General features: G+C 38.5%; 3 protein-coding genes across 3 annotated transcripts; 1 reads left to right on the forward strand and 2 right to left on the reverse strand.

The window, feature by feature from the left end:
- Window positions 1-1,455: 1,455 nt before the first annotated feature.
- On the reverse strand, window positions 1,456-3,783 carry LOC136177121 (uncharacterized). The gene is made up of 6 exons (XM_065948300.1): window positions 3,593-3,783; window positions 3,162-3,307; window positions 2,729-2,793; window positions 1,847-2,008; window positions 1,659-1,763; window positions 1,456-1,563 (listed from the first exon to the last, which is right to left on the reverse strand). Exons 1-6 carry the CDS (start codon window positions 3,704-3,706, stop codon window positions 1,535-1,537), a joined length of 621 nt encoding a protein of 206 aa, XP_065804372.1. The 5' UTR covers window positions 3,707-3,783; the 3' UTR covers window positions 1,456-1,534.
- A 1,641-nt stretch (window positions 3,784-5,424) lies between these two features.
- On the forward strand, window positions 5,425-7,591 carry LOC136177099 (uncharacterized). Its single transcript, XM_065948196.1, has 6 exons — window positions 5,425-5,610; window positions 5,737-5,882; window positions 6,251-6,315; window positions 7,036-7,197; window positions 7,281-7,385; window positions 7,481-7,591. Exons 1-6 carry the CDS (start codon window positions 5,497-5,499, stop codon window positions 7,507-7,509), a joined length of 621 nt encoding a protein of 206 aa, XP_065804268.1. The 5' UTR covers window positions 5,425-5,496; the 3' UTR covers window positions 7,510-7,591.
- A 3,251-nt stretch (window positions 7,592-10,842) lies between these two features.
- On the reverse strand, window positions 10,843-12,977 carry LOC136177107 (uncharacterized). Its single transcript, XM_065948225.1, has 6 exons — window positions 12,788-12,977; window positions 11,985-12,130; window positions 11,552-11,616; window positions 11,232-11,393; window positions 11,044-11,148; window positions 10,843-10,952 (listed from the first exon to the last, which is right to left on the reverse strand). The coding sequence occupies exons 1-6, from the start codon at window positions 12,899-12,901 to the stop codon at window positions 10,924-10,926; spliced, it is 621 nt and encodes a 206-aa protein (XP_065804297.1). The 5' UTR covers window positions 12,902-12,977; the 3' UTR covers window positions 10,843-10,923.
- Between the last annotated feature and the right edge of the window lie 1,652 nt (window positions 12,978-14,629).

A 14,629-nucleotide genomic window follows, 5' to 3' on the forward strand; every position in this document is an offset into this window, starting at 1 on the left:
TCTGTCTTATCCCTTTTAGTTGGTACAGAAAGATCAGGATCCAACCTTAGCCCTGCCAATTTAGAGCTATCTTATTGAAACAACTCAATAGTCTAGACTACCTTTTGCAATTAGATTAGGAACGCATGCCCCCATTCTGTCTGGAGCCACTGGAGATACTTATTTTGATTTGGATAATAAAGGAGTGACATCACTCTTATCAGGCAAGATCTACACACTTTGAACGACATGCCATAGTCTGGAATATGTCGTGAAAGTCTCCCTGGCCACCGCATATAAGATCTTCGTTAAGAAGCCTATATTCTTCACCTTGACTGATGCTCAGACATTGGTCTGACCCCCTCTTTCCTGCAAATCAGCCAGGGAAGAGAACTCTGATCTTAACTCACAGACTGCCCTGCTCAGACACCTATCAAAGCTGTCTCCCCCCTTTCCCTATGAGATCTATCTCACAGGAACCTAACATTAACTCCGGTAAATCTTATTGAGTTACCCTGACGGCAGATTTTACAAAGAAAGTCCTCAAACTCTGATGGGTTTTATGTTTGTTGGCCTGTAGTCATTGGGTTTTATTGTTGGTATCTTTCTAAGAAACAAATCCACTCTCTCTTTGAAGCCATGCTGTGATCAGTTGACACCTAAGACTCTAGTCTAAAGAGCTCCTAAAAGCCATCAGGGCTCTGCTTTTCTCAAATAAACTTTATCATGAAATTGTATAGCTATATCAAATGAACATCTAAAATAGAAATCAACTATAAAACTGAATTTGTGACAATCTGACAAGTTCAACAGTATGTTTTACCAAGCTATACGAGTAGAACCAATATTTTCTTAGTTATTTCCGCCTTCACAAAATAGGTAGAGTGCCTATCTGCACCTATGAATATTAAGACAACACCTACTGTGGCTGTGATTAAGGGTTGATTATAGCTCCTAAATTCAAAGTAGATCCAAATTCCATTTTTATAAGTTAGACAGAAGTCTTACGTCCCTTAGCGTATAGCCTCTCATGTCACTCTTACAATATATCCGTTCATAATCATTTTAAACATTTATGTGCATTTATTTACTCATCACTTCACTATCTATTTGGAATAAATATTTACACCGTCATCCTGCTCTGACCCACCTCAGTTGCATGGAAGTGTGGGCAAAAGGAACATGAGGGATGCAAAGGAGAAATACTTCCTGCATCTTATCCAATCTCCCCATATCCCATTTGTGTTTCGTAACATAACTGATTAAGCATCTCGAGATAACATTTGTTATGAATTGGCGCTATACAAATAATGATAGATTGATTGATTTTCAAAATCTAAATCAGCTTTTTTAGCTGTGTGTGTCAACGTTGCTCAATAACAAACATCCTGTTGCCGTTTCCACTGCAATGCACTAGCCCCTTTTCCCTTAACCCCCCCATCTCCACTCTCAATGTTTTGATCAGAATACACAACATTAATATTTTAAGAATCTTTTTATTTCTTTATTATAACAATTTCAGTTGGTTCAATTAAAGATTGGACATAATTTGTCTTCATTTTTCTTTTCCTTTTTCACACAACGCTGTAAAGAGAGAGACAAATGAATTGATTAAGTTCTGTTTGAAATCACAAATCTCCATTTCATTATTTAATCAGACCTGTTTGAAGGTTACTCACTGTCTTTGGGGTCATAGATGAAGTCTGGTTCTCCTGTGAAACCAAGACACCTCGCCTGCTTCATGGCATGTGCCAGTTCGTGGTGCTTGATATCGTTTTCTTTAGCTGGAAACAGAAATGTAAAATAGATTAAAATGAAGAAATGTTTCAAATATTAAAGGAGTTATTTTCTTTTCTGTTCTTCTTACCCATGAGGTAAAATGCCCGATAGCTTTCGACCTCTGCAATGGTTTTTGGCTCATCAATGTTCATAATGTGGATTAAATTATTGTTGGTTCTGCTGTCGACCGTGTAGAGCAGACATCCCTCACAGGTTGGCAGGGAATGGTACGTGCAGGTGAAGTTGGACTCTAACAGGAAAAAACAAAACCATTAAATCCCAAGCAGACATTGTTTGGCTTGCTCCTAGACTGAATTGAAGGCAGATACATTTACCGGAACTGCAGAACAGTAATGTTTACGATAGTTTCAGAGTCAACAGTCATGCTAGCAGCTCTGTTGGTCTGAGAGTAATGAGCTACATGCTACAATCAGTACGGTTACATGCTCCCTGTCTAACAATGTTTTATTGTAAAAAAGTAGCATCCTGTATCATCATATGTTAAATTTTGAGTTTGTTTTGTACTTTTTCTCGTGTATTTGTTTTATTGTTATTATTATGTTTATTAAAATGTTTGTGATGCCCATTCTTGGGCCACTGAAAATCAGCCACTGCTGTTTCATACTGCATCATATCTGACATCACATAAACCCTTCAGGTATATCAAGGCAATAGGACAATATAAACAAGGTGAGATGAATCTGAAACAGGGTCTGTCCTGGTGGACTTTGCAACATGTCCTCTGACTTTAACGTCTCCATTCATTTTTGTTCCTAAACTCTCATACAGCCAAAGGCAGAGTTTTCTAAATTAGCACCCCTACAACTAGCAGCAACAAGTCCTCAAACCTAAACCTTTTTAGGAGACAAACAGTTGGAAGATGTGTTTGACATTTTTGATTGGACAAACTCATACACTGACTAACAGGACTAACATAAGCACCAGTATGATAGCAGATCAGCAGACTTACTGTCGGTTAGTGCAGAGTTGGAATGGATAGTTACAGGGTGTGATCCGTACTTGCAATGTGTAGGACTAAAATAAAAAAGAACGGATAAAAGATCAGTTCAGACATGTCATTCAAATTCAAATATTTTGTTAGAAAAATGATTTCTATATGTTTACATTCCTCTTATCATAGTGATGCAGAACCTGTGACCTATAAGCTTAGACCTCAACCTTGTAAGAAGAAGAATGTGGGACGACATTAGGCTGTTTTTAGCCAACATCAAATCAACATAAAGAAATAACTGCAGATGGTCGTTATAGGCTCCTTGTGTTAAGATATGTTTGATATCTAGAACATCTAATGTGTTCAAGGCAAATTCTCTCCTCCAATGCTTGCATATTTAAAAAGATATGTAACATAATTGTACAGCTGATATTGTACTGCTGATACTCACTGCCTGATCCCAATATCCTGAACAAATTGCTTGTGGTCTGGTGATGTCTGAATGAAGTCAATCCACTGGCTCTTGGTTGTCTTGAACAACTCTCTATGTGGATCACTAGTAATCCAGCCCATGATGAAGATCCACCTTCCGTAACTCTGCAGAAAAACAAAAAGTCAATGAGGTACACAAAAATATCAGTAATTAATTTCAACATAGCTGAATGGTGAACTTAATTTGCAATTTGCTCAAACCTTAATCAGGGGTATCACTGACTATCAAATGTCAAAAATGTCAATCTTAGGGGAAAGTATCTGAGCCCAGGGTATTCAATCTTATACATCAGCATTATGCAAAACTGAAAAAGGTACCTAAAAACCTGCGAAAAATTATTCATGCTAATGCTAACCTAAAGACCCAGGAGGGAAGTAGAAGCAGCTTACCGGTTCAAAAGTTGGAAGAGGTGTGATCAGAGGTCTGCATTCCTCAACTGTTTGAGCCGAGCTGCTCAGGAACAACCCAGCCACCAGGAAAAGACTGCTGAACAACAGATTCATGATGCTACAAATGGTTAGCTTCAGTTTACAACTTGAAGAAAAACAACAAGCAGGAAGCTCTGACAAAGCTGAATGACTGATCCTCACAGAGCCACTCAGCCTTTATAGAAGTTGCTTATGGCAGAGTTCCAAGTGTCCTGCCTTTTTGACTCGTTATATTATAGGAATTTAAAATAAATAATTATTATCGTTGTTCCTTGGAGTTGGTCAGACAATATTTGACTTCAACCTTGTCTTCCTACAGTTACTGTGGAGGTTCTAGGGTGTCCTGTGTTTGTAGGGTTCCTAAGGACACTTCAGTTTGCACATCAAACATTAAATATGTGTTGACTTGTCCTTAGCTGCCCCTAAACACAAATACACACAGAATATGTATCGTTAAAATTAAATAAAACTTCTCCAAGTAAGCTCCAACAAGCCTCTCATTAGCAGCTAGTTAGCTGACTGAAGCCTGGTTCACACTAAAACGTTTTTAACATCCTTCAAACAAAAACATAATGTAGAAAATGTGGGATACCGAAAACATTTACATAAATAATGATAGATTAAACAGTTTTGTACCTATAATGTGTGTGTAGAGCAGTGATATGACCAGAACTGCACACCACAAACTAACAGATTATATTCATGGCCAACCAGAGTCCAAATATGAAAGTTGGGAATCTCGCAAAATGTCTCTACACATTTTATGCACAGTCTAATTCCACTTTAGCAAACTAAATTGGTAAGAATGGTTGTTTATTGTTTTTGGACTACTTTTACCTACAGTCTCTAAATGTACTATGGGAGGCAGAGCCTTCAGTTATCAGGCCTGCTCATGGTACCTACAGTCTCTACTATGGGAAGTAGAGCCTTCAGTTATCAGGCCTGCTCATGGTACCTACAGTCTGTACTATGGGAGGCAGAGCCTTCAGTTATCAGGCCTGCTCATGGTACCTACAGTCTCTACTATGGGAAGTAGAGCCTTCAGTTATCAGGCCCCTCTCCTTTGGAATCCAGAGCTCCCTTGTGTCGTTGGTTCCTCTGGATCATTGGTGTGGACGGCATGCTGACATGCGCCCCTGCGACTCTAACTGCTACAACTATTAATATCAGCCTAACATCTCCTTTAACATCTACTGTATAATTAACACAATCAGTCCTCCCGTTTCATCATCATTACAGTTGCTGAAGTTAATATTAGACTAATCTGGCTCTTATCACACTTAGCTGTTGTTGCTAATTTTTCTGGACTCTGGTTGAACATTAATATAATCTGTTAGTGTGTGATGTACTGTTTATAACTTGACATTGCTATCCACACGCTAAAGGAACAAAATAGTTTCATCATTATATTTCTACATGTTGGAAGTCTCACACATTTTCTACATACGTATGTTTTTGTTTGAAGGATGATAAAAATCTTCTATCTAAACTACATGTTCTCTTTGTATTTGTGTTTAGGGGCAGCTCAGGAAAAGTCAACACATCCGTGATGTTTGATGTGCAAACTGAAGTGTCCTTAGGAACCCTACAAACACAGGACACCCTAGAACCTCCTGTTTAACTGTAGGGAGACAAGGTTGAAGTCAAATATTGTCTGACCAACTCCAAGGAACAACGATAATAATTATTTATTTTAAATTCCTATAATATAACGAGTCAAAAAGCCAGGACACTTGGAACTCTGCCATAAGCAACTTCTATAAAGGCTGAGTGGCTCTGTGAGGATCAGTCATTCAGCTTTGTCAGAGCTTCCTGCTTGTTGTTTTTCTTCAAGTTGTAAACTGAAGCTAACCATTTGTAGCATCATGAATCTGTTGCTCAGCAGTCTTTTCCTGGTGGCTGGGTTGTTCCTGAGCTGCTCCGCTCAGACCGTTGATGAATGCAGATCTTTGATCACACCTCTTCCAACTTTTCAACCGGTAAGCCTCTTCTGATTCTCTCTGATTAAGGTTTGAGCCAAATGCAAATTACGTTTAGCATTCAGTTTTGTTGAAATTAATTACTGATATTTTTGTGTACCTCATTGACTTTTTGTTTGTCTGCAGAGTTACGGAAGGTGGGTCTTCATCATGGGTTGGATTACTAGTGAACCACATAGAGTCTTGTTCAAGACAACCAAGAGCCAGTGGATTGACTTCATTCAGACATCACCAGACCACAAGGAATTTGTTCAGGATATTGGGATCAGGCAGTGAGTATCAGCAGTACAATATCAGCTGTACAATTATGTTACATAACTTTTTAAATATGCAAGCATTGGAGGAGAGAATTTGCCTTGAACACATTAGATGTTCTAGATATCAAACATATCTTAACACAAGGAGCCTATAACAACCATCTGCAGTTATTTCTTTATGTTGATTTGATGTTGGCTAAAAACAGCCCAATGTCGTCCCACATTCTTCTTCTTACAAGGTTGATGTCTAAGCTTATAGGTCACAGGTTCTGCATCACTATGATAAGAGGAATGTAAACATATAGAAATATTTTTTTGAACAAAATATTTGAATATGAATGACATGTCTGAACTGATCTTTTATCCGTTCTTTTTTGTTTTAGTCCTACACATTGCAAGTACGGATCACACCCTGTAACTATCCATTCCAACTCTGCACTAACCGACAGTAAGTCTGCTGATCTGCTATCATACTGGTGCTTATGTTAGTCCTGTTAGTCAGTGTATGAGTTTGTCCAATCAAAAATGTCAAACACATCTTCCAACTGTTTGTCTCCTAAAAAGGTTTAGGTTTGAGGACTTGTTGCTGCTAGTTGTAGGGGTGCTAATTTATAAAACTCTGCCTCTGGCTGTATGAGAGTTTAGGAACAAAGATGAATGAAGACGTTAAAGTCAGAGGACATGTTGCAAAGTCCACCAGGACAGACCCTGTTTCAGATTCATCTCACCTTGTTTATATTGTCCTGTTGCCTTGATATACCTGAAGGGTTTATGTGATGTCAGATATGATGCAGTATAAAACAGCAGTGGCTGATTTTCAGTGGCCCAAGAATGAGCCTCACAAACATTTTAATAAACATAATAATAACAATAAAACAAATACACAAGAAAAAGTACAAAACAAACTCAAAGTTTAACATATGATGATACAGGATGCTACTATTTTACAATAAAACATTGTTAGACAGGGAGCATGTAACCGTACTGATCTTAGCATGTAGCTCATTTCTCTCAGACCAACAGAGCTGCTAGCATGACTGTAGACTCTGAAATTATCGTAAACATTACTGTTCTGCAGTTCCGGTAAATGTATCTGCCTTCAATTCAGTCTAGGAGCAAGCCAAACAATGTCTGCTTGGGATTTAATGGTTTTGTTTTTTCCTGTTAGAGTCCAACTTCACCTGCACGTACCATTCCCTGCCAACCTGTGAGGGATGTCTGCTCTACACGGTCGACAGCAGAACCAACAATAATTTAATCCACATTATGAACATTGATGAGCCAAAAACCATTGCAGAGGTCGAAAGCTATCGGGCATTTTACCTCATGGGTAAGAAGAACAGAAAAGAAAATAAATCCTTTAATATTTGAAACATTTCTTCATTTTAATCTATTTTACATTTCTGTTTCCAGCTAAAGAAAACGATATCAAGCACCACGAACTGGCACATGCCATGAAGCAGGCGAGGTGTCTTGGTTTCACAGGAGAACCAGACTTCATCTATGACCCCAAAGACAGTGAGTAACCTTCAAACATGTCTGATTAAATAATGAGATGGAGATTTGTGATTTCAAACAGAACTTAATCAATTCATTTGTCTCTCTTTTTACAGCGTTGTGTGAAAAAGGAAAAGAAAAATGAAGACAAATGAAGTCGTATCTTAAACTGAACCAAACTAAAATTGTTGAAATAAAAAAAAAAATTATATAAAAAAAAAAAATAAGTGTGTGGCCTTTGTTTTTTTCCAATTTAAAAAATAAATACAGAGTGGAGATGGGGGGTTGAGGGAAAAGGGGCTAGCACAGAGTAGTGGAAACAGCAGCAGGATGTTTGTTGTTGAGCAGCGTTGACACATTCAGCTAAAAGAGCTGATTTAGATTTAGAAAATATACTTGAGTCATATTTTATATCTCATTGTCTTCATTCAGCTCTCTGTTACAAAACCAAAAATTAGAACTAAGATGAATGAAATGAATCTGCAGCTTAAGTAATGGACTTCCTTAAGAAAGTAAAGACAAACATGTGACTTGAAACATTAAAGTTTTTTTTTCCAATCTAATAAATACATTGAAAGTGAGGATAGGGGTTGGGGGAAAGGGATTGGTGTACGCAAGTGTGGGAAGGCAAATACTTTCATGCCAACCCCCATCCTCCAACGTTCATCCACCAGGCACGACATGAACCACAACAGAGAATATAAGTACTACAAGTGGGGGGCAAAGTTGGTATCATGTCTTTTAATGTGAAGCACTTTGTGACATCTGCTCTTGCAAGTTGCTATATAAATAAACTTTACGAGTTGGAATAAATTATTCCTCTCAATTCTGCCAAATTAATTACAGACAGTCAGTACTTTGTCCACCTATTGTGATTCTTGTCTGCTAGATGTGACATTTAATCTGTCAACAACGGGAGGATAGTTAATAATAGCCATTCAAACCACTAGTAAAACTATAAATCCGAAACCTTGGCAGATTAAACATCAAATCATGCGTGTTGGTTTCCTTTGTTTGTCCACCTTTCTCGGCTACTCTCAGCTTGATACTTGTGACTTTTTAACAGATAGCAGAAAGGCACTGTTAATTGTTAAAACCAAAAACAAGGCTCTTAACAAAACTCTCGTAGCTACATATTCAATCATCTCGGCGATTCAGTTTGATTATGGTCCCACAAAACTTGTGAGCATCCTCATATCTGACATGTACAATAAATAACTTTCTCAATGGATAGCCTAACCATAGTTAAAATTCATTTCTGTCTTATCCCTTTTAGTTGGTACAGAAAGATCAAGATCCAACCTTAGCCCTGCCAATTTAGAGCTATCTTATTGAAACAACTCAATAGTCTAGACTACCTTTTGCAATTAGATTAGGAACGCATGCCCCCATTCTGTCTGGAGCCACTGGAGATACTTATTTTGATTTGGATAATAAAGGAGTGACATCACTCTTATGCAAATGTCTCCAGCCAGTTGTTTTTATGTAAGTAATTTCTCACCTCACAATTTTTGAAGTCTCATCATTTTATTTTAAGTTGGTTTTAATCCTATTTATCAGATCGATCTCACTTTGTAAATGTTAATGCAAACCCGGAGTTAGCCATGTTGAGCCACAAGGTGTATTTCTTTGATTGATTCTATTGACCTTGTACAGTCTATTTTTCCTTATTATGAGGAAATACGCCATACATTTGAATTGTTATCCAGATGATACTTAACTATACATATCAATAAGCCTATTGACACCAAAATGACAAGTTTCCTAATATACAGTACATGTATCTAAGCCAGCCAGGAGAAAGAATCCCTAAAGATCAGGACTTAATCTGTGTTATACCTGAGAACAGACATGAAAAGAAACAGCTGGTTAAAGGAAGAAGGAGATATAAAAGATGCAGAGATACAGCTAATATAACGTCAATTGCACAATCACTACGAAAAAGACTGATCCAAACACTTTGCTGTTGGAATTAGAAGGAGCAATACGGCTCTAGACCCCAAACCAGGAGACTGAACAGAGGGAAACGTCTTCCTGGTTACTCACAACCAACTAAAGCAAATCAAGATTAGGGTTACCCAGAGTCAAGTGCATACAACCATTGATCAGTTCTCTCAGCGATGTCAGAGCCCTTTGAAGCAGTGGGACAGCTTGGTTGTTTGTATATCACTCATCCATCCATCCATATATTAATATGGAACAATTGCATGAATGCAGCCCAGTAGGAGTAGACGGAGCTCCCCCAACCTTCAGTGAGGTGACCTGGCACTACTACCACCCGACTTCCCCGACACCCAGTCACTACCATCGGACCGTGTCGTCCCTCAACCACCACCCGATGCCCAGCCTCCACCATCGGACTAACCCTAACCCTTATTTTAAAGATATTTACTTGTATACCACATGTAATGTTACTGTTCTGGTTAATGATCGTAAAACCAACCTGAAGGCGTACCTTCAAATGCTAAAGTTAAAGAATGTCATATTGTGTTTAGATACTGCTCTGATTTTAATAGTTATTCTTGTTAGTTAGCTTAACATCTGAAATGTGAAATTGTGCCATAGGTAATTTTTTGTTCAAATTCCTAAAGTTCCTCTATGATTCAAAAAATCAATTCAGACTGATCGAGAGGGAGGCAATCTCATAACTTGACATGCCTCATCTCTCCAACGTTATGTTAAGACTTCAGAAACCCCTGAACCTGAGGGGACAGAGCCTTCTCCATAGCCGACCCTCCCTGTGGAATTCACTCTCCTCACATATTCAAGACTTCACAGGCCCATCCATAGTCTAATCACTGCTAAAGACTCACCTTTTCAAGAGAGCTTTTTGTGTGATTGTGCTGTGTTCTGTGGTGATTGGAGATTTCTGTGTATTTTTCCTTGTCTGCTTTTGGTTTGGTGCTTGTGTTTTTTTTTCTTTCAGAGGCTGGGTGTGGCTTATTGGCTGCTGGAGTTCTCTGCAATCACTCACCTGTTTGTCATCTGTAATCACCGGCTGCAGCATTTATACCCTGGTTCACCGCTCCCAAGATGCCAGATTATTTCCGCCTACACGGTGGTAGATTGGCGGTTCAGTATCAGTAAGACTTTTTTGTGCTTTGGATTACCTGTCACTAATTATTCCCTTGTCTTATTTTTTCCCCAGTGCCTCCAACCAATGAGCTCCAGCCTCTCATTCAAGCCTCACCAGCCTTCACCAGCCTCACTTCAATAAATACCCCTTTAACCACTACCCTGTTTTCTGGTCCTGCTTCTGGGTCCACTTAAAAACCTTTGAGATCATATCAGTGTTCACTCTTATGTGTTGTTTAAATGTTGTTGTTTATCTGATGTGTGTGTAATATTGCTGGCTAAAGTGTATTACAGTATTAATTTGCTTTAGGCCTTACTACATCTGTGTGCAACAGTCCATTAACATAAACCCCATCCCCACTCTTAATGTATTTATGAGATTGGAAAAAACGAAGGCCACACCTTTAATGTTTCAAGTCACAATTCTTTATATCCACAATTTCAGTTTAGTTCAGTAAAAGATATGATGTCAGTCGTCTTCATCTCAAACATCTTTTCCTTTTTCACACAACGCTGTAAAGTGAAAGAAAAATGAACTGATTAAATTCTGTCTGAAATCACACTTCTACATTTATTTAATCAGACATGTTTGAAGGTTACTCACTATCCTCGGGGTCATAGATGAAGTCTGGTTCTCCTGTGAAACCAAGACACCTCGCCTGCTTCATGGCATGTACCAGTTCGTGGTGCTTGATATGATTTTCTTTAGCTGGAAACAGAAATGTAAAATAGATTAAAATGAAGAAATGTTTCACATATCAAAGAAGTTATGATGAATCTGGTTGTTCCTACCCATCAAGTAAAATGCCCGATAGCTTTCGACCTCTGCAATGGTTTGGGGTTCAGTGATGTTCATAATGTGGATTAAATTATTGTTGGTTCTGCTGTCGACAGTGTAGAGCAGACATCCCTCACAGGTTGGCAGGGAATGGTACGTGCAGGTGAAGCTGGACTCTAAAAGAAAAAAAGAAAAAAAAAACATTTACATCTGAAGCAGACATTGCTCCCAGACTCAAATGAAGGTGGATACATTTACTTGACCAGAAGAGATTCACTGATTAACAGAACTAACATTGACAAGCTCCATAATCAAAGCAGATCAGGTGACTTACTGTCAGTAGCTGCAAGGTTGGAATGAACAGTTACAGGGTGTGATCCATACTTGCAATATGTAGGACTGAGAAGAAATAAAGGAGAAAAGACAAGTTCAGACATGTCATTGTAAAAGGGAATATGTAAAAAAAAAAAAAGGAAGGCTTAAAGTAACAGTTATGAGTCTGTTCTCAACAGAACATCTTCACCAAATCAATGTAAAAATCTATCCCCCAAGAGGTAAATTGATGTGCCTTAAAGGATGCATCCCAGGTGTTGTTTGGTAACATCTGTAGAGCAGTTAATCTGGTTGGGATGATTAAGAATTCAGCATGGAGTAGTATAGACACAAGAATGTGACCAACGTTTGTTAAATGTGTTTTAGGGGGATTCTTTTCTCTATGTTTATCCATTTACATGAATATATGATATATTTGCACTGCTGATACTCACTGCCTGATCCCAATATCCTGAACAAATTGCTTGTCATTTGGTGATGTCTTAATGAAGTCAATCCACTGGCTCTTGGTTGTCTTGAACAACTCTCTGTGTGGTTCACTAGTAATCCAGCCCATGATGAAGATCCACCTTCCGTAACTCTGCCGACAAACATAAATTCAATAAGGTACAAACCTTTATCAGGCGTAGAACTGGGTATCAAAAGCTGACTCAAGATTGTAATATTTCAGCTCATGATTCAAATCATATATTCATCTTCAATATTACCCTAGCCATTCTAAACAAGGCCAAATATTTTCTAAATGTTTGGCAGAAAATCATATTTAGATTCCTCAATTTTGTTTTTTTAATTGAGCAGGTAGTTTGCAGTTACTTAAACGTAAGTAATATACAGGAAACAGTAACATATTCTTAAAAACACATAGATCCTTTACCAGTAGAACTTTCAGGAAAAAGTTGTGGAAGTGCAAAAAGCCTTTATGTGTAGCCTCTAAATAAGCGTTTACATAATAACGAGCACATGTTTAGCATAGCTTAACACGTAGACTTGAATCAGAGAGAAATAAGATCTGAATAAGATTTAGTAATAGATTCAAATTGAAAACCACAGCTTCACACTCACTGTAGAAAAAGGATAATGAATCCATCTGAAAATGTCAATCTTTGGGCAAAGTATCTGAGTCCAAGGTAGTCAATCTTATACAGTACATCAGTATTTCCAAAACTGAAAAAGCTGCTGAAAGTCATTCATGCTAATGCTAACCTAAAGACCCAGGAGGGAAGTAGAAGCAGCTTACCGGTTCAAAAGTTGGAAGAGGTGTTATCAGAGGTCTGCATTCCTCAACTGTTTGAGCCGAGCTGCTCAGGAACAACCCAGCCACCAGGAAAAGACTGCTGAACAACAGATTCATGATGCTACAAATGGTTTGCTTCAGTTTACAACTTGAAGAAAAACAACAAGCAGGAAGCTCTGACAAAGCTGAATGACTGATCCTCACAGAGCCACTCAGCCTTTATAGAAGTTGCTCATGGCAGAGTTCCAAGTGTCCTGGCTTTTTGACTCGTCATATTATAGGAATTTTAAATAAATAATTATTATCTTTGTTCCTTGGAGTTGGTCAGACAATATTTGACTTCAACCTTGTCTCCCTACAGTTAAACAGGAGGTTCTAGGGTGTCCTGTGTTTGTAGGATTCCTAAGGACACTTCAGTTTGCACATCAAACATCACAGATGTGTTGACTTTTCCTGAGCTGCCCCTAAACACAAATATGCAGAGAATATGTAGTTTAGATAGAAGATTTTTATCATCCTTCAAACAAAAACATACGTATGTAGAAAATGTGTGAGACCTCCAACATGTAGAAATATAATGATGAAACTATTTTGTGTGTGGATACCAATGTCAAGTTATAAAACAGTACATCATACACTAAAAGATTATATTAATGTTCAACCAGAGTCCAGAAAAATTAGCAACAACAGCTAAGTGTGATAAGAGCCAGATTAGTCTAATATTAACTTTAGCAACTGTAATGATGATGAAACGGGAGGACTGATTGTGTTAATTATACAGTAGATGTTAAAGGAGATGTTAGGCTGATATTAATAGTTGTAGCAGTTAGAGTCGCAGGGGCGCATGTCAGCATGCCGTCCACACCAATGATCCAGAGGAACCAACGAGACAAGGGAGCTCTGGATTCCAAAGGAGAGGGGCCTGATAACTGAAGGCTCTACTTCCCATAGTAGAGACTGTAGGTACCATGAGCAGACCTGATAACTGAAGGCTCTGCCTCCCATAGTAGAGACTGTAGGTACCATGAGCAGGCCTGATAACTGAAGGCCCTGCCTCCCATAGTAGAGACTGTAGGTACCATGAGCAGGCCTGATAACTGAAGGCCCTGCCTCCCATAGTAGAGACTGTAGGTACCATGAGCAAACCTGATAACTGAAGGCTCTGCCTCCCATAGTAGAGACTGTAGGTACCATGAGCAGGCCTGATAACTGAAGGCCCTGCCTCCCATAGTAGAGACTGTAGGTACCATGAGCAAACCTGATAACTGAAGGCTCTGCCTCCCATAGTAGAGACTGTAGGTACCATGAGCAGACCTGATAACTGAAGGCTCTGCCTCCCATAGTACATTCAGAGACTGTAGGTAAAAGTAGTCCAAAAACAATCAACAACCATTCTTACCAATTAAATTTGCTCTACAAAACTGTTCAATCTATCATTATTCATGTAAATGTTATTCATTATGTTTTTGTTTGAAGGATGTTAAAAACGTTTTAGTGTGAGCCAGGCTTCAGTCAGCTAACTAGTTGCTAATGAGAGGCTTGTTGGAGCTTACTTGGAGAAGTTATCCATCACCTTTTTTAACCCGACCACCACAGAGTTCATGGTAAAGTTTTTATTTATTTTAACGGTACATATTCTCTGTGTATTTGTGTTTAGGGGCAGCTCAGGAAAAGTCAACACATCTGTGATATTTGATGTGCAAACTGAAGTGTCCTTAAGAATCCTACAAACACAGGACACCCTAGAACCTCCTGTTTAACTGTAGGGAGACAAGGTTGAAGTTAAATATTGTCTGACCAACTCCAAGGAACAAAGATAACAATTATTTATTTAAAATTCCTATA

The sequence above is a fragment of the Labrus bergylta genome, chromosome 19 (genome assembly GCF_963930695.1).
Source record: "Labrus bergylta chromosome 19, fLabBer1.1, whole genome shotgun sequence".
NCBI classification, from domain to species: Eukaryota; Metazoa; Chordata; class Actinopteri; order Labriformes; family Labridae; genus Labrus; species Labrus bergylta.

Coding starts and splice junctions, on each gene's coding strand:
- LOC136177099 (XM_065948196.1), top strand. CDS start 5,497: ATGAATCTGTTGCTCAGCAGTCTTTTCCTGGTGGCTGGGTTGTTCCTG. Junction 6,316..7,035: donor CAACTCTGCACTAACCGACA/GTAAGTCTGCTG, acceptor TTTTCCTGTTAG/AGTCCAACTTCACCTGCACG. Junction 7,198..7,280: donor TCGGGCATTTTACCTCATGG/GTAAGAAGAACA, acceptor TTCTGTTTCCAG/CTAAAGAAAACGATATCAAG.
- LOC136177107 (XM_065948225.1), bottom strand. CDS start 12,901: ATGAATCTGTTGTTCAGCAGTCTTTTCCTGGTGGCTGGGTTGTTCCTG. Junction 11,617..11,984: donor CAGGATATTGGGATCAGGCA/GTGAGTATCAGC, acceptor ATTTCTTCTCAG/TCCTACATATTGCAAGTATG. Junction 11,149..11,231: donor TCGGGCATTTTACTTGATGG/GTAGGAACAACC, acceptor TTCTGTTTCCAG/CTAAAGAAAATCATATCAAG.
- LOC136177121 (XM_065948300.1), bottom strand. CDS start 3,706: ATGAATCTGTTGTTCAGCAGTCTTTTCCTGGTGGCTGGGTTGTTCCTG. Junction 2,794..3,161: donor CAGGATATTGGGATCAGGCA/GTGAGTATCAGC, acceptor TTTTTATTTTAG/TCCTACACATTGCAAGTACG. Junction 2,009..2,728: donor CAACTCTGCACTAACCGACA/GTAAGTCTGCTG, acceptor TTTTCCTGTTAG/AGTCCAACTTCACCTGCACG.